General features: G+C 33.0%; 3 protein-coding genes across 12 annotated transcripts; 2 read left to right on the forward strand and 1 right to left on the reverse strand.

The window, feature by feature from the left end:
* Window positions 1-318: 318 nt before the first annotated feature.
* On the forward strand, window positions 319-2,108 carry LOC107269534 (TBC1 domain family member 7). Of its 3 annotated transcripts, none has more exons than XM_025087057.1 (5): window positions 319-540; window positions 809-1,245; window positions 1,326-1,607; window positions 1,690-1,819; window positions 1,903-2,108. In XM_025087057.1, exons 1-5 carry the CDS (start codon window positions 499-501, stop codon window positions 2,023-2,025), a joined length of 1,014 nt encoding a protein of 337 aa, XP_024942825.1. In that variant the 5' UTR covers window positions 319-498; the 3' UTR covers window positions 2,026-2,108. The 3 variants fall into 3 exon arrangements, with proteins under 3 accessions (XP_024942825.1, XP_015598963.1, XP_015598973.1); XM_015743477.2 differs by having other exon boundaries at window positions 321-540; window positions 809-1,188; XM_015743487.2 differs by having other exon boundaries at window positions 325-540; window positions 809-1,158.
* Window positions 2,109-2,161: 53 nt separating this feature from the next.
* Window positions 2,162-16,864, reverse strand: LOC107269514 (hippocampus abundant transcript 1 protein). 7 transcript variants are annotated; one of them, XR_001538076.2, is made up of 8 exons: window positions 12,970-14,234; window positions 12,277-12,678; window positions 11,420-11,641; window positions 10,589-10,872; window positions 8,696-8,987; window positions 7,791-7,926; window positions 5,471-5,596; window positions 2,162-5,031 (listed from the first exon to the last, which is right to left on the reverse strand). XR_001538076.2 is itself a non-coding variant. In XM_015743449.2 (7 exons), exons 1-7 carry the CDS (start codon window positions 16,710-16,712, stop codon window positions 4,925-4,927), a joined length of 1,590 nt encoding a protein of 529 aa, XP_015598935.1. In that variant the 5' UTR covers window positions 16,713-16,864; the 3' UTR covers window positions 2,162-4,924. The 7 variants fall into 7 exon arrangements, 4 of the variants coding, with proteins under 4 accessions (XP_015598935.1, XP_024942817.1, XP_015598945.1 ...); XR_001538075.2 differs by having other exon boundaries at window positions 7,770-7,926; XR_001538074.2 differs by lacking the exon at window positions 5,471-5,596 and having other exon boundaries at window positions 2,162-4,718; window positions 4,829-5,031; window positions 7,770-7,926; window positions 12,970-14,230.
* Window positions 16,865-17,563: 699 nt separating this feature from the next.
* Window positions 17,564-19,625, forward strand: LOC107269561 (vacuolar protein-sorting-associated protein 25). Of its 2 annotated transcripts, none has more exons than XM_015743567.2 (4): window positions 17,564-17,863; window positions 18,029-18,174; window positions 19,090-19,308; window positions 19,393-19,625. In XM_015743567.2, exons 1-4 carry the CDS (start codon window positions 17,844-17,846, stop codon window positions 19,503-19,505), a joined length of 498 nt encoding a protein of 165 aa, XP_015599053.1. In that variant the 5' UTR covers window positions 17,564-17,843; the 3' UTR covers window positions 19,506-19,625. The 2 variants fall into 2 exon arrangements, with proteins under 2 accessions (XP_015599053.1, XP_015599044.1); XM_015743558.2 differs by having other exon boundaries at window positions 17,571-17,841.
* Window positions 19,626-21,039: the final 1,414 nt, after the last annotated feature.

Below are 21,039 nucleotides of genomic sequence, written 5' to 3' on the forward strand. Positions count from 1 at the left end.
TTTTATAGTTTGAATAAATTTTGAAAGTAAATCAAGATCCAATAATATTAATTAAAAATTGAGGTGCTGAGCGGGTGTCAATTTGGCACTTTCTTAAAAATGTCTTAAAAATGTTTCAACAATAGGCTTTTTCAATATTTTTTAAGGAGTTCTATAGTTCCCGGTCTTTTTGAAAGTGTTGCTTTGGAAACCAGCGGCGAGTAGCGGAGAACCTCTGCCCGTCAAGCTATATCTTCGTGTTTACATTTAGCTCGGCTACGACGGGATTCACATTGTCGACGGTGGCGATGATCACAAAATCCTACTTCCAGACTCGCCGCTACGATTTTGCGGTATGATTTTGGTGTCGCCTAAAACCGTACCGTTGTGCATCTCCCTGCTCATCTCAGTCGTAGCGTTGTGCATCTCCCTAGTCATCTCTGTCGAGAGAGTAGTCGAAATCAGTCGTTCTTATTTATAAGTTCATGCCTAGAATTGTGTTATTGCATTTTTAAATAAATGGCGGATGAACGAAATTTTCGGTCGTCGTATTATGAGAAGGTACATTGATAGTTTCTGTAAAATAATTTTGTCTCAGTTAAGAATTAGATGCGAAATATATAAGTTCTGAAAAAAATTATAATGAAATTTAATTGCCGTGATTGTTATACAAATGATTTTCTAAACTTGAAAATTGGTTAATTGTTAATTGTCTATTATATTACCTATTATTTAATTTCAAGTCTCAGTTCCAGTTTTTGTATGATTAATTTATGTAATATACCTGCATGAGAACTGTGTTTCTAATTAAAGAATATTTATATCATAGGTTGGGTTTCGCAGTGTAGAGGAGAGGAAGTCGTTGGAAATTTTGCTCAAAGACCGTCCCTTTGATAAAGCAAAGTTAAAGCAATTTTGTTTACGCTTTACAGTACCAACTTTGTATAGAAATTTTTTGTGGAAAATCTTACTTGGGGTTGTACCTACTTTTGCTGAAAGTCATGACTTTATAATGATACAACGTAAAGCAGAGTTTGAAGATCTACAAAAAGCACTGCAAATTGCAAAGATTGTGAATGAAAACACTAAACCTCATGAAGTGTTTCTTACAATGTGGCTTCTACGAACTAGAAGAGTTAAGATTGATTTAAATGCTCAGTTGGATGCTCCATTACTGCGGTTGAGTCACAAATTTTTAATTCTATATTTGTTAAGTGCAGATTGTTCTCTTTTAAATACAAATACAACAAAACAGTATCAAAAAATGTGCTCAACGATATTGATATTAACTATCCTGATCACTTAGAGTTTGAATTATATTTTATATAGTGCTGTTTTCTTATTAGGGCAACAAGTAAACTAGCTGAGAGTTTGTGTCATGTTGTTGATACTGATCATGAAGACAAGCTAGTGGATACATATTGGCTTCTACGTGGCTTTTTGGATCAAGTACAAAAGTTCTACAAGGAAGTTGTTCGGCTGCAAGAATGCACCTACAATATTTTGGAACGAGAGGATCCTGATTTATACAAACATCTCACTAAGATCGAAGCTCTTTTCAATCTTCCTTTTCATATTTGGTTCTATTCATGCTTTGCAGGAACCATAAGCAATGGCTCTATTCCAAAGTATTTATATTATAGTCATATAAATAGATTGCAGTCATTTTCATTATATTTCTACTAGATTATAATAATACTTTCATTACAGAATATGGGATAAAATAGTAGTTGGTGCCTATAAGATTTTAGTATTTGTGGCTGTTGTCACATTAATTACTTTAAAACGGGTTCTCCTACGATGCGAGCATCTGGATAATATTCTGGATGCTATCAATAATGTACATACACATATTTATTGGCACTTAATTGTTCTCATTGTATTTCATTATTCTGTCGTAAGACTGTCACAATTTTATTTTAGATATCTGAAGAAACTTCGGAAGTAATCGTTAATAAGGCAATAGAATTATGGCAGCAGAGTGGTTCTACGCTGGTATCAATGCCTCAAAGTATACAAGCTGTAGCTCAAGTTAATCAATCGTAACGAATGACGCGTTATATTTTTTTGTGTAATAATATATTGTATGTATAGTATGATATATTTCTTAAATAAAATTAATTCCAAAATTTTCGTGGACACAATACCTTTCTATTAAAGAAATAGTTAAATCACAATTTACTTTATCTTAAAAATAATTTTTATTGACGAATCCATCATCGTACATTTTGCATATACAGTTGCTTGGCTCAACTTCGAGCAGCCTTAGTCTACGTCTTATATCGAATTTCATATCCATTTCTTTATATATAATATTACATTTATAATACAATTGTGTACGTGTCTTCGACTGCATACAAACATAAATTACTAATTATTTACTAAGTAATAACACAATTGAATTATACAATCAGTGACACTGTACATGCTTTTGCATTTGTCAACGACACTGCAGACACTCTATGGAACGATATACCTAAAGTTTCATACCAAATTTCTTTCACACTATTCATATGTTGCTTATATTGCACGGTCTTTAGACTTTATGCAACCTAATAATTAATGAATTGTAACGCTCCACAAAATTGCATCCGAAAATTGTTACATCTATGAACAATCTTAAATTAAAATATAAAGCGCAAGGAACGTTTTCAGCACATAGGGAAATCAAAAGATTTGTCTACCTAAACCAGCTTTGTTTACTATTATACTATTAAAGAATGCCTACCTATCGCCTCAGATATTGAACAATACTTTCTCAAAAGTTACGGTTATGTACTTTGATGATTCACAACATCGTCCGACAACAAAAAAATTCTTGGAGAAAAATAGCAATCGTTTAAAGTTTACCTTCATCATTGATGTGTGACTCGAATCGTACTTGCTGGAATTAATTACGTTTGCTCACCTACATCCAATACAACTTAATTTTCCATAACTTCGATCTTTGGCTTTGACGGAGTTCACATACCTCCCTTCTTGACTTCTACATGTACAATCGAAAAATCGACAATGTTAATTTTATTATGCATTATCGTATAAATGTTAATAGCGCGATAAATCATGTCAAGCAGAATATCAAAGATTCTTCTACTTCAAGCTTTAACCAGTATCGAGAGTACGGTAAATCCAACCTCGTGCATACTTTCAGTAGAAGCCTTTTATTAACCTTTTGCCCATTTATTGTACGAGAGAAACTAATTGTCAATAGGTTCAGCAATCAAACGAGACTTGACAGGTGTTATTACGTTACCTAAGAAAATATAAAGGGTGTCTGAACGTAATACAGAATGTTTTTGCTAACGGCACCTTTGCAGCTTTGGCAGATTCATCGTACGTGTCCAATAATTTAAGAACCTAACAAACGAAGCATCTGATTTCCTTGTGCTTTTTAATCCGTACGACTAGTTCGACAAAACTGTGAAGTTAAAAAGTAACGACGCCATTTCATGTATCAACATTCGTCATTGTTATTATCGTCGAAACATGTAAATGCTTTGACATCAGTTTTATAATAAACATTGTTTGACGGTAGAAACAGATATAACGTACACCATGAAAAGAATCTTTTTCTTTGCTTCTGAAGTAGAAGTAACGGTACGTTCAAAAGCCGAAAGTTAAGTTTTTCTGTATTATTTTTACTTATATCACTTCATAAGATACCGTTTTCTTTTTAGCTAAAATGCGATTTTAAAGAATCCATCATGATGACTATGCTCAAATAATCTCTCTCCCTTTTCCTATCTTACGATAGGAAATTTTAACGCTTGTCAGAATTAGGAATGTGTCAACATCTACAAAATACATGTGAATTGTCCGTAGTTTAAATTTATTCACACAGAAGGCAAAGGCTGAAACTATATTTTCAGTATCAACACTAATTCTTGTAAGTTTTAACGATGCTCAATTCTTTTACAAAAATTATACATGTAAAAAAATGACACCTGATCCGGACTTAACGCTGCGTCTAAAATGAAAAATGTTAGACATGCAAAATGAAAAAAAAAAAAGTTCGTCAGAAAACACTAGACTTCAAAAAAAAATTGGCGAGATAGGAATCTAGTGCAATACTGATGATTTCGGCTGTGACTTTCAACAATTTTATCTTGTGCATTTGGCGAATTTATCAAAATAACAATATCAAAGCAATGGCTAATCACCTTGGAACATCTCACCCTCTTATAACATTCAACAACAGGTCTTCATAATTAACATTAGAATGTACGTGATGTGGATCCCGATTAAAAGAAAAAGATTCCGTATATCACCGAATCATTTCGAGAAAATGGCGATTCTTGGAATTTAAGGAGGTTTGCATCTGCTGGGATCAGAGCAACTGTCAGCGGAGTTTCACGAACGAATTAACCTCCCCCAAGGCTTCCTTCCTCTAGCATTCTTTGGTTACTATAAATACATAATGCAAAGAAAATTCATTTTCTTCGCATGAGATATTTCGAATACATAAATACCATCTAGATAGTTATTTATTGATGTGCAAAACCTTTTTCTTATTCACTTCAACGTCAAAATCACTTTTCTTGTTGTATCTACCGTAAGATCTCATATGTAAGAAGCCGTCTTACATCTTCACTTCTTAAAAAAATGGTATAGATAAATGACGCGAAATTTGATAACTGGGTACATCACATACAAAAGTACCTCGCGCGATTATTAAGTTTTAACCAGTTTCACTTCCATAGCAAACCTCCTTAATGTTATTCATATTCATTTGGTACGTCCTAAAAACAAAGTCAATTATCCGATAGAGTAGACGGTATGATACAGTATGAACAGCTATAACATAGTTCATTCAGAGTTGATGTGTTTGGCCCAATACATAGAGGCTTACGTTGTTGATGAAGGGCACAGTATGTTTCTTTCCGGTGGAATGGCGCGCTGTGATTTCTGCTGGATACGAGGTTGTCTGTTTGAAGTACAGATATGGCTATAGCGCAGCAGAATTGCAATTGTCGACGAGGGGAGATAATGGTCCTATTTTGCTTCGTCCACTAGTTACTCGATCCACTTCGTACTGGACATCTAGTGATAAACCTGCAATTAACCATCCATTAATGATATCTTAATTACAGATATCACATATCTTCAATACTTTTCTTATCTTTAAATTATTATCCCCTAAATACAAATTGATCTATCCAATACGCACGCAACGTTACTGAAATTATTTTGGAAAATTAGAATAATATATAAAATAAACATAAAATATAAATATAATTCGATATTAGTTTTAAAGCTCGTGCGTGTCTCAAATTTGTTAGTTTTCTCCAATAAAACGTCATCCAATTCTAAATTTATAGTCGGCCCATGTGTTCGATGTTTTTATGATGGATCGAAAACAATGAAGTCTTCTAGCAAATGCGATTTTTACTAAGTGTTGCATTGCTTGCGACTGTCCAAAATAAAAGTTGAACTCGTGGACCGACTATAGTTCACGATTCTTTTGCACGCATCAGGCCGTGAAACCTCGTACCTCAATAGTGTCTCCAATGACATATTATACAGGGGCGAAACAATTTCATTGACACTATTCGCCTTGGAGCTTCGAATCTGCGCCAAACGTTGAAGACTCAACATCGTGAGCAAGGGAGCGAATCAGCTAGAGCAATGATACACAAACATGGAACTATTAAGTATAAGCGAAGCCTAACTCTTTAATGGCTGAATTTTTTCTCTAGTAATGCCATAAAAAGAAAATAATTCTTGTTAACTAACTATTAAGGGTTAGATCAAACAAAATTTCTGATTTTTTCCGTTTCGAAAACTACCCTTAGAGCGTGAATTTAACTCTCATTATTAACTCTATTGTTCCTTACCTGCGGTTTACTTGAAATTTGGTACTTGGGGGATTTCGCGGTCGTTAATAACGAAGTTGAACTCAAAATTATTAAATTGAAAATGGCGGATCCAATACAGCGAATCGAAATGCGATAAGTGAGTTGATTTTGGATGAAACTCGGTACTCGGACGTTTTTGAGGTTGCTGATTACAAATCTGAACTCAAAATAGTTTTCCCATGCGCCAACAGCTTGATAACTGTTTATGAACGTTCCGCTCGCATGTTGGAGTCGCTGCATAGCGAGTGAACATTTCAAACAATGCGAATCTGACGTGGGGTATTCTCTATAATTAGTAGGAGTTGATTTTTACGGTTATGGAGTGGTTTCGCATAACCAAATTTTTTCGCAAACTCTCGTTAGTAAGTGAAGGCAACTATTAGAAAAGAATGAAATTCAGAAAGCATGCTGGCAGAAGTTATTATATTTTTGTGTTTACTCGATTTTAGGTTTTTTGACAACTTGTCACGGATGATGCCAAATTTTTGCAGATACAGCAGGTTTTGATCTTCAAAATGAGCTCAAGTCCGTATTGATCGATCAATTTTAAGTAGAAGTTATGAACTTTCAAAGTTACTGGGATATGTATGTCCCACTGGTAACGAAAGGGTTAACTAAATATGGTCTGTAAAGAATAAGCATTATTGACCACTGCCCGCGCACGATGGCACTGGTCGTGACGTCACAGATTACTATCAGCACTCGTTATGGCAAAACGTTAAAGTTTCAGACGAGGATAATTTCTTGTTTAACAGCTAGATTTCGTAGTACCCTAAAATCTTCAAATTGATTTCGCGTTCATAGTTTGGAATGATACAGAGATATTTCTCGTATATATTTCTTGGTTTCTGTGTCACACTTTTTATAGATTATCTAAATCAATTTCATGGTAAAGTGCCCGTGGAAAGACTTTGGCCGCAGTCATTTTACTATGACCTGCCTGTCAATGGCTATATTTAGTAATTTCATATATATCCTAAAGAGTAATTGAACAATCATAAGATGCAGGGACTGAAATTTTATAAGACGGCTTGAAATGAATTCAACCAGTTGAGTGACAGTGCTTCCTACTAAAATATTTTATAGTAGGGAGATTCTTTGCTTTAAGTCCTTGTACGTGTAATTTACGCACAAATAAAAAATCGAAGTTGGTTCCCCTTCAAGTGTATATAGTTTTTAAATTAAAGAATATTGGACTCGAAATTAAATCTTTCTGCCTTACTTGGCATATAGGCTAGGGAAATTTAACTCTTTTTTACCTTGGTGCTCCATTAATTTTTATGTTGATAAAAGTGGTGAAGATTGGCTTTAGTGGTCTTTTTCGAAAAAAAATATGTTTCCTCAATTCCCTTTCAGGGACAAACTCTTAGCGAAAATATGAAGTAGTGTGATTTTTAAGCTTTTAGTCAGTTATTTGAATTTATTCTGGAGAAATTGTTTCATACAAATTAATGCATATTTTTTGTCGTATCTGTCTTAGATTTCAAGATACTCGATCAAAAAGTTTAAAAGCAACATTTTATTTATATTTTCGTTAATTGTGTATTCTCTATGAGGAAATTAAGGAAACAAAAGTTTTAAGCAAATACATCAATTTCATATATATAAAAAGTAGTGGATCTCAAAAAAGAATGTATTTGACTGACCTAAAAGACCATGGACGTTCATATAAAAACTTTCTCACTTAACTTCAAAATTCATCCAAGTGCATATTCTTAAAAGCAAAGCAAGTGAACCATTTTAATTGAAATCAATTTAAATATAAAAATTGGAGTTCGCTACTGAGTATAATATAAAAATGAGACAATTAAGTCTCATTTTCAATTGTTTAAAACTTTAAGCAACTGTTAGAAGTTTTGTATGAAAAGATTGAGGTAAAAGCCACCACCGGAAGACCCCATGCGATTTTCAGAATGGTGGTAACTTTTAACGTACATTTCTGGTATGCGTATTTACCGGAGGGCCTCCGGGAAGTTGACGAATGGTGCGTTGGCCCCATCGTCATTGGATTTGATTCAGGAATGAATGCAGCGACGAGTAGTGCACAAATTACAAGTAATGCACCAAAAACAAACGGCGGACCTGGTACTAGCTGTAAAAGAAATGTTATGATTAATTTTACAAATAATTATTAAAGAATCTTTGAACCTGATAAGAACTAATTCGCATGTCACATACTAAAAGAAATAAAATTATGATCTTAATATTTATTTGAACACGCTCTAGACAGTTATTGACAAAATTCAATAATTATTATGTAACAGATATCACTCCGTCACTCCTTCCTCTCCTCACTCCTTCATACACAATATTAATATCGTTTTAAGATATTTCATAATTTACAACTTTTAAAACATGAGCATACGAAATACACAGGCGGTCGCGAAAAAGTTCGCGGAACTGTAGAATGCCTGTATCCAAAACTCCAAACAAACCATTTTGCCGTTTCAGCTGAAATTTTCACGACAAAATAAGCTGCAGATATTAATGACACAGTAACATTTGCACATGTTTTATTCCACTTTCAAGACAGCTTATGCGCAAATCCGAAGTATTGACGACGTATGTTTGTATTCAAAACTCTAGAAGAATCACTTAACCAAAGAGGTTAAGATTTAAATGAAAAACCAAATTCCAGCTAAAGATGTAATATTTTCAAAGCTCAGCAGTAGCAATATTTGTAAATTTCCAGCATTTTAGGCTCGAAAGTTCCGTCTTCGTGAAATAAATGTCTGTCTAACGGGCAACGGTTGCATAGTTCATATGGTCATGATTGAAGGCCGGCCAACGAAAACGTAAGGTATTACACGTGAAATAATACATTTTAAAAAGTAAGAATAAGTATTTATATAAATACAAACCTGAGGCATGATAGCGAGATGCTGTGTAGCAGTTCCCGTATGATTGTGCTCGTCAAAAATTGGTGGTTTTAACGGAAGGGAAGGTGAATCATCATTGAGATCTACATGAAAGAGGTAGAAAATAACACCGAACATGGCCGGTCCTAAGCCGTTACAAAGTCCCCGCATCCCAGTCACCATACCCTGCACCAAACCCTGCTTGTCGGCGTCCGAGTGCATGGAGACGAATGCAGATATCGCAGGATATGTAATACTCGAAACAGAAGCGAGAACTCCCGCAGCCCACATCATCCTTTAAAAAATTTGAAAATGATTACACAATTAGTCATAAAATGTACACCATATTAAAAGGCCACATGTATGAGAGTATTTTAATAATTGAATTTCAACTGTAATAAATTGTTTTGCTGTAATACTAATACTTTGAAACTTCACCTTTGTATCGTTCGAAAATGGCCGAATCATAATTATTGAGCAAATCTTTTGATTAAAATATACCTAAGAGCTGGTTAGACTAGAGAGTGCTGCCACTAATTACTTAATTTATTAAATACTTAATTTTTTGCACATACTGTATTAAATATTTCTCATGTCTCAATTTTTAGTTTTTAGTTAATAACTGCTTACAATTAAAAATATTTTATATGAAAGATTATAATGAACTAATCTTTGCGCGTACTCGCAATTCCTCAAATAAAGCTATTAGTGGTTATGCTTTATACCGGAGTAAACTTGAAAGATGTTTCTTGCATACCTACTGTAGGTATACATTCAATCTATTTAAACCCTCGTTTGACTCCGATGAAGAACTAGCCAATACGAGTAAAAGAAAAATGGCAATAGAACAAAACAAATAACTCCCATTCGCTTAAGTCAAACGGAAAGTCGGGAATTAAAAAATGATGACATTTCATAAAAATCTGACGAGTCACCGTATCGTCTTGAAAATTCACCTCGTACTACAATTCTGTTCGCATTCTTCTTTAACATGCAATGCATGCAGATTCTTATAATTTCTACGATCACTTAGTCTCTGTCTCATCAGTATTAGTTTTAGTTTAACTAAAGGTTAACTGCTATGTCAACTAATCACATAGCCGCATTTAGGAGTAGCCTGAGGGCTACATGACAGCGAAAACATGATTGGTCGATTTGGCAGTTCACTTGTTTCCTCAAGACGATTGTGGACCAGCTGTTCAAATCGCAGGAACCTGTCGCCACCTATAGCGTCGCATATAGAAAGTCGCACACTTATCAAATATTCCTTACAATGTCAATTGTAAGTGACTCCACACCTTGAAAATAATTATGTATACTACTTAAAGTCACATGTTATGCACTGAAATAGAAATATCTATGATTGCGTAAAAATGCAAAGTGGCGACAGTCCGTCCCAATCTCCTTAATATTTATGCTACTTATGGCAATGAAAACATTTTGATAGCAGTAAAATTTTGCAATGGCTTGTCGTTATTATTAAAACCTTGATATGATATCGTTGTCAAATTTAATAGCAAGTTAAATAATATAGAAAGCTAATCAGATTAAACGCATCAGCTGAATTCGATTTTCCGACAGAAATCAAACGAATGAACAAATATCAGTTGGTGCATTTGAAACAAAAGTTTTTAAATTAAATACACTAGATTATAGTGTATTGAAAATTCTAAAAAGTTTTCCTTTACAACTTTTTCATATTTTCTATGATTCACGAAATATTTCTTATGATAAAATTTCACAATCCCCCTGTACAGTCGCAAAAATAAAACGTTCGTGTGGTATGATCGACAAATCGTGAGCAAGATGCTTTCAAACTGGTCAGGTTTACTCGTATTCATTTTCATTGATAAGTTTCATATAAAAATTATACTATGATTGAATAAAATACGTTACCATGTTTGTGAGCCGAAGCCGTACCACATGAGTTGTAGCATTTCAAAAAGGAGTCCCAACATAATTGTATGTTTACTACCCAATGTCCTCATTAGAGGGCCGAGAAGTATTTGCGCTCCAACACTTAAAATCCCTACTACAGCAATGAATACTGCCACCATAGGTGCCGAGAATCCCATAGCTAGTTTGAGATATACAAAGATGCAGCTATACTGTCCAGCTTCTGGTAAGTAGCTTAAGAATACAGTGACGCATAGCATCAGAATAGTGTGATCCTTGCCAACCTGTAATTAAATAAAAAGATAAATGAAGCTTTTCATTGCATAAGATCCATTTGCAGTGAAATAACAGAATTCCTGACAAATTACACACATTTTGTTCTTAAAAACCAAGTACGTAATTCGAGTGTCAAGTATTTCCTTATTGTTTGGTATCAAGAATTTCTTTAAATTAGATGTTGCAGTAAATTTATAAATTTGAAAATTTCGACTACGAATATTTTAAAAATACATGATTTACAAGTTATTTAACTCTTTCATATCGATATATACCACTTTCACATTGGAAGTTATTTCAATAGTGCTTTTTTAAATAAAAATAGTTTTAAGGGCAGTTTCCAATTTTATTTTAAAAAAAGTTCTATGTAAACGGGTTAATTATTTCATTATATTATATTATCTTAACTGATTGCAATGTTGCGTGACAAAGACTTTAAAAGGCACTGTTCAGTTAAATTATCAAACGAAAAATTCTCATTACATTAGGTTCCGACATGATGTTCGATCTATTCTTTTAATTTTTCAACTGTAAAAATACTTATAAAAGTATTACCTTGCCTAATGCTGCAAAAGGATCAGCTTGCTCCCAAGAAATAGGGGCTGGCGGGCGAGCTTTTTCTGGTAAACTTTCTGGTACAGCAACCAGAATGAAAAAAACATCTAAGATTGCAATAGCCGTAGCCAATGCTACTGCAAGATTTTCACCATATGTCGTCATAGTGTAAGCACCTAGGGCTGGACTTATCACCATACTTGCGGCAAAAGTAGCTGAAACCTATAAAACGGTTTTTATTTATTTAATATAATATTTTCAATATTGTAATTCGAGTGATGGAACATAAAGTCTAATCTCTCATACAAGTAATTTTATCAGTGATACTTCCACGCGCTGTGAGTCATAGATAATCGATACGTTATATTATCTTAATACGCTACTTTTTAAGCACTACACTCTTCACTGAATTTAATAAATGATTCACATTTCCAATCCGAAACTCGATATTTTCGAAAATTATACCGCATAAACGCGAAATATATTCTTTCATTATAGATGTACTTTACAAGTGGGAAAAGGTATTTGAGTCGGTATAAATGTTGCTGTTATCCACTATGCTGTCTCACACACCTTTCCCCTCTAACAAGTGCATTTCACAATTTGCTACTAATTTTGAGAGTACACATTTGAACCAAATATGTAGAAAGTATAAAGTATTTCAGTAATGACAATAAATTTTGTGTAATTGAAAAGAAACTAATCCATTTAAAAAAAAATTATATTGTTAATGTAAATCCCTGATAATGAAATTGGAACAAGTCTCGGATAAGTCTATTCATATCATTTAACTCAATAATTTCTTACAATGCTTATATTTCGGGTTTTCTAAAGTATCAGAATGTTTGAAAGCATACCAAACCATATGCCAACGAGCGTTGACTCTCTTCCGTTACGTCAGCTACATATGCGAAGACAACTGAGAAGGTACACGCAAAAACGCCACTGATAGAGATCATGGCGAAAAACCACCAAGTATTAATACTCATTAAAGGAATTGGTGCACAAGTAAAGGCCACAGTGATAAGTAGAAAGAATTTTCGTCCCCACACGTCAGATAGGGCCCCGATGAGAGGAGCCGAAAGGAAAGATAGAATTCCTTTAATGCCCATTATTAAACCATTCATCAGGAACGTGTGATCCGGAAATGTTTCATTCAATACAGATATTATTGGCATTGTCAGCAGGCCCCAAGCAAAAAACTCCAAAAATATGACAACCAGAGCATGATATACGCTTGCTTCTCCTACACCAGAACTCTGAAAAATACAATAATAACAAAAATCAATAATTATGAAAGATGATCACAGTTATGACCATAATTTTAACAGTTCGAATATGATAATATGTCTCCTTATCAATCCAATATCTAGTTCATTCACTGTCACTAATATAGAATAAACATAATATGTACTTCAACACAGATGTACATTATTACTTTGCCTATGTACTGAATGTTTAGATAGACTCCGAAAAGTTTGTGATATTGTGACTGGTATTGGTGGCTAAAAAAAAATAGGTATGATATGCAAGCATGCAGCAGGGCTGACCTTAATGTGCATGTAACACCGTTGAATGAAAGTCAATGGAGGCACAAGTTTAGGCGAAGCGTTTTCCTGACTATTATGTGCATTGGAACACGAGGGGCCAAGCCCATCTGTCCCTCCGTCTGCCCCTGGGGGCATTATGTCTGACTTTTGTGTTTTTATATATAGATTAACATCTTTCTTCTTTTTTTTTCTTTTATAGCACCAAGTGATTTCATTATTTTTTATTTACACTTACACACGCAATGCACATTGACATAACTTGGTAAATAGAATAAACGTATAATCTACTAATTTCTGTACGGTCTATTGAAACTATGTAAAATTTACAATGTATTAATGTCAATAAGCAATAAGTATTTACATAAAATTAATTGAAATTTTTATCTCCTTTTGATACTTGGTATAAAATGTTTCCTATTTACAATTCCAATATAAAAGTATATATGCATAGACACTCAAATGGATTTAAAAATAAATTTATCTTCACACATATACCATTATACAATATTTCTCATTTTAAAGCGTTGCCAATTATGGTTGTCACTTCTCAATTCAGTTCTTCAATGACAGCAACGATTGTAAAAGATTAGTATTGCATTTACTTTTTTTTTTTCAGTATGAGCTATTTAGTGGCAGTAGAAAATGCAATGATTATTTGACGTCAAAATATATTTCAATAAAAATTTTGTTTGTTCCCGAATTTACATTTTAACATAATATCCTTTTTTTTCTAATTGTCCCATTTACATAAGAGCAACTGACGTTTAAGGAATTTTAAACGATAATCTTAGATTTGAAGTAACAGTAGCATTTGGCTAAGATTCAATTAAATTCGTATTAATATTAACCAGGATGCAGATTAGAACATACGCAAATAACTTGAATCGATTTGGAAGAATTGTCTCCATGAATTTGAAAGTTGACTTTTGAATTATTTTTAATTGATTGAAAACAGAAGTGTCCTTGAAATAAAGATGCTGGGCCATTCGTTAGTATTTTTTGACAGCTACTGAATACATTGTGAATATGAAAATTTGATTCGCCTTTTATCTTTTGTTGCATGACTTGTACAACTTTCAATGCCGTAAACGTTGCACTAATAACTTTATCACTTATTATCCATTAAGTCCGTCCCGAAAATTGCAACAGTATCGACAACCATCTCTTCATCTTCAAAGGAAATATCGGAGAAATTTACGCAAGAGCACAAACCACTGCAGTGCCACCCTCTTGGCCTCCCCAGGATCTTCCGAGCCATCTTGTGCCCTCTCCCGCCATACTTTCGAACCATACATTTTCCCATTAGACGAAAAATAAGCATACCTTGGAATGTAATGAAGTAAAATATAATCAATGTACGAAATACAATAATTAAACGCTTTAATAAAAGTAATGCATCTTATACGTATCTTATATTGCATACGATAATCAAGTTGTGCGAGGTGCTTTTTAATATCTTTGATATTTTATAGACACCAAATGATAGTATACTATTCTGTATGTACCTTGATACGCAGAATACTATATATTCCTATAGATTTATATGACATTCGAACATGAATTAAAATGAATAATTTTAACATTTTTTCACAGGGTCAGATATAGAAATATTATTTAATAGTAACTTAGGAAAATTTTAGTACATTTATGCAATTAAAGATTATAATTATTACCCTTACTCGGTTAATATAAAGTCGGACAGAAATGTAAGAAAATTCAGTGATCTTAAAAGGAAACATCTATACATTATTTCTCTCTCACAATTCAACCAAAGAATAAGATTACATGGGGCCTTCTAATCAATTTGACAAAGATGAATGTGCCTTACGACCATATTAGATACACATGAAAAATTTGCTACTGTATAATTGAAATTCCTTCTTTTTCTGTTATTTTTTATGTTTCATGTTCAAATTTACTTCAATAGGCATTTATATTAAAATATGTCAGTCTAAGAAGTAAAATTGTCAATTTGTTACCAAGATAAAATAAATGTAAATTGTTCTGGAACATGTGTACATGCAAAAGCTTGTAAAAACCAAATAAAAATGCATTAGACTGGCTATTCAGCATTTCCATTTTCTTTATACATTATATGGGTCAGTTGTTTGTCCTCTATGCAAAGATAATTATTATCACAAAAATACATAACAAGTATAAAGGTGAAAATAAATATAAATGTATAATCGGTCAACAAATTTAATGTTTCTTTTTTGACAGATTGAAAATAGTAAATTCTTTAGTAAGCCTCATGTTATAATGCATAAGATTTTGGTTAAAAAGTTTGTATTCGCATGATTTTGCAATGACATATATTTTATTTTTTTATTTTAATACCTATTACTATAATATTTGAAAAGCCTCTTGTGATTTGCTAACGATTGCATTTTTTTGCAAACTATCAGAAAAACACATTGAATTAAAGTGCAAATATGATTTAATTAAGACAGAAGTATATCATAATGATGTTCTTTAAACCTTGCAACGTATAAGGAGATATGTGGGACTAAACAAACTTACATTTCATACTTGGCTATTCTATATGCAATTAAATGATATGTAATGACACATTGTGAAAAATCATAGATAACAGCACGACAATTCCTGCCAACATACATGCTATTTCAGACATCATTCCAGCTGCTACAATTAATTTCTTTTTCTTCTAGATTGTGAACTACAAATATACATTACCCAATTAATAATTCTAACAATAATGTCTATCATCATATGAACTTCATAATTAAAAGAATTTAAAACAATGAACAGAAGCCCATTATCAATTCTATAATAATCACTTTTACAACAGGTTGATTAAAATCATAAAAATGTATAATTATGTAACACTATGATGTAAAATAAAAAATGTAACATTATTGAACACAAGCATTATGTATTAAATTTGGATAAAGAATTAATAAAAGATTATTCAGTTTTTATGTGAAGTAGTAGTCAAAGCTTTCCATACATTAGAAAAATATTGGTGTAAATCAAAGTATAAAAATTATTTGATATAAGATTATTAATAAGTTAATATTTATTTAAGAAAATTAAAAGTACATAATAACACAAAGGATAGAAAACGTAACAGGGTAGAAAAAGAAGCTAATTGGATAAAAAGAAATAATTATATAAAAGTAAAATCCAAATAGTATTGTGCTTAAAACTTAAATTCAACTCCAATTTAACTTTAGTATATACAGTTGACTGTTATAATACATGATAATAAAAAAAATAATTAAACATAGTATGCAATGAAAGATTTTGAAGACAAAAGAATAAAACTCTATTAAATTTTTAGGTATTGCTTACCATACAAAATATGTTACACTATAGCAATATAATTCAATTTTTCTAAATGAAGCATAGTTAAGAAAATAAGGATAAATTTTAACACTTCGCATTACATTTTTTGCTTTAGATAAACTGAGACATATTGATGATCGGTAGATTCATATTCTGATTAAAGCTTAAAACTTAATCAGTGATGGTGCAAATGAGATTAACAAACAATGACTGGCAACATATAATGATACGTCTTAATTGATTATCGAAAAAAAAGGATAAAATCTGTTCACATTATAAATATTTTAATGAAAAAAAACTTTTATCTGTACCGTGATGACACCATCCTTCATGATGGACTTTCGGCTTCGTATGATCATGCCGACGACCTTCTTTGAGACCTTGGCGGGCATACTCACGCACTGCGCGCACAAGCTCTTTCGTTTTTTTAATTTCATTAAACAACCATTAGGTGCAGCATTAGCCGTTTTTCGGGTAGTTCTTACCCAAACATAAAATGAACTACAACCTCAATTCCCTTTCATGACGACAGCACTGCACTCACTTCACGTCACACAACTTTGAACTACCACACGCACGTCAATTGCTATCTAAATACCTGTGGGGTGCGTTCAGAAATACACCTCGTTGCAGAAGGTAAGGAACATCACGTGACCACTAGTGAAGAATAGAATCAGAGCACCTAGTTTTCGAACGCGTAAAGGCTAATTTCCGTTTCATTAATTTTTTGATTGTTGCCACAATGTATGATTGAAGAATTATAATTTGTATGATCAATTTCATAAATATTGCCAATAACTTAACTTACTTCTTGTTGCTCGTCAGCGTACGATAGTGGGGCTCGTTTAAGGATTGTTGGACACGGCAAATCGTGAATCCGCTGCACATGACAGATTACTCTTCCTGGATTTTTGAGTCGGGTAATGCCTACGTTTCCATCGCGCACGATTTAAATAGGATTAATGAATCATGGTCATTTATTCTTCTCAAATGATTCACATTATTGGTTAATCCTCTCTACATTCTCTACGGAAGAATAATTGGTTTGCCTCACGCAATGCCCAATGATTACGTTTACGCACAAGTTTTATTTCGGTTTAGTTATTACTGATTTAAAGAAATTAATTTAATCTCTTCTTCTTGTTCCTTATGGCATTATACCTTCATAGAGGGCCAAGTGCCAGATAAGTTAATTTCAAATATTTCTTTGAAGCAGAAATATCTTTGATTTGTCAATCCCTTCAGATCTTTCAGAATTATGAAGATTGTAAAAAGAGAAAAGCTCTTAGCCAATCGTGTGTTGAAGTGAAAAGAAGACAAGCACAGTAATTAATTAACAGCTATCCACATTTCGTAATTTCACCATAGTGAAAAATACGCATTCGAACTTGTAGCAGTAAATTTCAGAACATACCTTATGCTGGAAAATGTGAACTTCTGAATGCAGTAAATAGTGGTTGACAGGGGTAAATGAGTATTGGTTTGAAAGGTTATTGTCGAAAAAAATTACATCACTATGACAGAAATTAATTGGCCATGGCAATATAGTTTTCCTCCATTTTTCACGTATGTGTGGATATGAATTTTGGTATATCTCATATTTTAATTATGAAGTTCTAAACTTGGTTTATTTATATATGTTTAGTAATTGTGTGAATAAGATAATGGTGTACTGCATTTCATAGAACAGGGTCCGTCATTCTGCTGAAGTTTATCATCTGTCAAATGTAATTTTCATATAATTTGATTTTAGCCTTCAACCACATGCAGAAACAAAGGCAAAACAATTGGCTGCATGGAAGAGTTTAACTTTGGAGTATTACCGTATTACGAATCAAGCTATTGTGGATATTAGGGAGGTGCATTCGAGTCCACTTTTCAACAATGTATCAATCAACAGTATCCTTTATATCAACTATTAACTTTTTTCTTTATCAACTTTTTGTTAGAATTAGCTAGTAATAGTAGTCCATGATATTACATCTTGAGGTTAACCAATAAGAGAGAGCAAATGTATAGTATTTAACATTTATATGCTTAATTATAATGTATTTACTTTGAGATCAATGTAATATTTTTAATGATAATAATATATTTGTATTTGTTACTAAACAGCATATCGTAGAATCTTTAAAATTAGCTATGCTTTATCTGTCCAAATCAGTCTAATGTCGCAACCTGACTATACTTAACATTCTTGCTGCTGGTGTAACATTTCTATAGTGACAAGGGTGTTCAAAATTGTTGCACTGACAATGAGAAAAAAATCTCTTGTTTTATATAATCTAACTTATGTTAAAGGTTTCTTTTGATATGACTTAAAAGAGCACAGAATGATATAGTGGATTTTTCGTGGATGGAATACTGCATGATTAAATATAGTTTTCAGCTAAACCACTGCTGTTAAATGAGTATATCTGTGTCTACCTTTATTTACTGAATTGGCAACTCAGTTCTGACTCACTTTTAGAAAACTCCTCTTTCTTTTTTAATTATTGTAGAAAGCAGTCTTAGAAAATTACCATTTCTGCCAATTGCTAAACTTCTACAAGTTTTCATGCAGTGGGTATAAAAGCTCAGCAGCGCTAGCATACTCTACTGGTCATATAAATTTTATCTCAAACCACATATTACTTACTAAACATATCATGGATTTTAATCAGTCAAACAAAAATTATATTACATTGGAATAAAAATGACAATTGGTGGTACTTTGACTTGAATAATCCTAAGAGAACCATCTTCAGTTTTCATTCTTAAGTACTTGATGCTTTATTTTGAGGTAAATCATTTTCCTTTACATGTGGCAATTAGGAAAATTGTCATCTGACATGGTTCTTGTGATTATGGAAGAATTGGAAAATTCAGGATATGCTTGTGCTTTAGATAAATCTCGACAGAGGTGGCTCGTCTATTGGCATACGCTACAGGAATGGGGTGAAATAATATATAATTGGGTTCGAGACAATGGCTTTATAGGATCAGTTTGCACTACATTTGAATTAACAGATGGAGAAAATACAACTGATCAAGGTAAACAAAGTAAACTTATTAATTCTTTGCCTTAACATGTACATTTATTAATTATATTACTATTCATATTCATGTTGTTTTTAGAATTCCATGGGCTTGATCCAGAAGTTCTTGTTAGAGCACTTAGAACCTTAGAGAGTTCTAACCGAGCAGAGTTGATAATGTTTGATGACAATCAAGGTGTTAAATTCTTTTAAATTTTATAATTTGTATAATTAAATGGAATATATAAGATTATTTTATGCATATCTAATTTTAAAAACATAATAGAGATATTCACTGACCATTCCAATGTATTAAAGTGGCATTTCTATTAATTTGAGTTAATTTGACACTAATCCGTACGAAGCCTAGCTATTTATTAGTTCTATAGAAAATCCTTCGAAATGTTTAATACTTTGAATTTTATTAAAAAGTATATACATTAATACTTAGAAAGAAGGAACCACAGTGGGTAACAGTTAGAAGTGCTGGCAATTGTAAAATTTGTCGGAGCGTAGATTTGCAGCGCAGAACCCGTGAAGTGGGGATGGGCCCAGCTTCCTTTTGTTCCTGAGGTTTTTCCCTTGAGCCTTGGATGCGGAAGTCTCAGGATTCCGGTTTTTTCTCCCAATCTCCAAAACACAGTCCTCTGGTGGACCTCGGAAGAGTCGTAGCTTCTTCGTGGAGAGATAGGACCTCACGGAAATGAACGGGGAGGGGCCTATTTCACAGAATTCTTTCCTACCTTCATTCTTATTCCAACTTTGAAGTGCCTTTCCTGTATTATCTTCAACGTTTTCCTTCTTCCCGCGGATCATCCAACCAATAATCAAAAGTTAACTTTCAAGTACAACTTTCACCTACATTCTACTCGTATAGCACATCAGAGCTTCCCCATTTTTCTCAAGGTATGCACTACACATAGTATAAATACCGTGATATTCTCATTGTCAAGTTTTCAGTATTTTTAGTTCTTCATAAATTATTGGTACAATAAATTCGGCTACCGACTGCTCAATTGATATATGCAACAATATAACAAGGTACTATATTTGCGATACATCGGCATATCATGAGAATTATCACTCAGGGAATTTCATTTCAATGGTGTGGTACATTTAGGTTTTCTGACCATTATGTGAAATCACCGGTAGCCACCCAAGTAGGATTTACCTTTATGCATACATATAGTACATTCTACATATCAAAACCGCGGTACAGATTACACGGGCATACCTATCATCATTTCAATATCTTTTGTTAGAAAAACTCAAAACACTGCTATACTTAGCATAGCTTTTCACACGTGTTTTTTTTTTTTTGGGGGGGGGGGGTAGAAGTTATAGTAAACTTGTATTTCAATATCGTTATTCTTATAAATATTTTTTCGATTTTTTAAAAATTTCACTCTCCTTAACCCTTTCGCTACGGCAGTCTGTTCCGCGGGAGTAGCGCCACTGAACGGGGCACTGCGCTTACGTCTTTCAATGGCACTTTGGAATTGTCTTGTATGTATACTTTTTTAAGAGTTATGTAACTGTTTCGTCATATTATATAGAAAAACATAAACATGAATATATTGTGGGTATTCAAAAATTTACATATTAACAAAGTAGTAGATTCTGTGCTACCAACGAAGTCAGGGTAGGTGGCCTCGCGGCCGCCGACTATAGTCGGCGTCCGTAGCGAAAGGGTTAATCCACTGCACGGATATACAATAAATGCAATAACTATAGTTATTTCTGTAAT

The sequence above is a fragment of the Cephus cinctus genome, unplaced genomic scaffold (genome assembly GCF_000341935.2).
Source record: "Cephus cinctus unplaced genomic scaffold, Ccin1 Ccin1_scaffold0074, whole genome shotgun sequence".
NCBI classification, from domain to species: Eukaryota; Metazoa; Arthropoda; class Insecta; order Hymenoptera; family Cephidae; genus Cephus; species Cephus cinctus.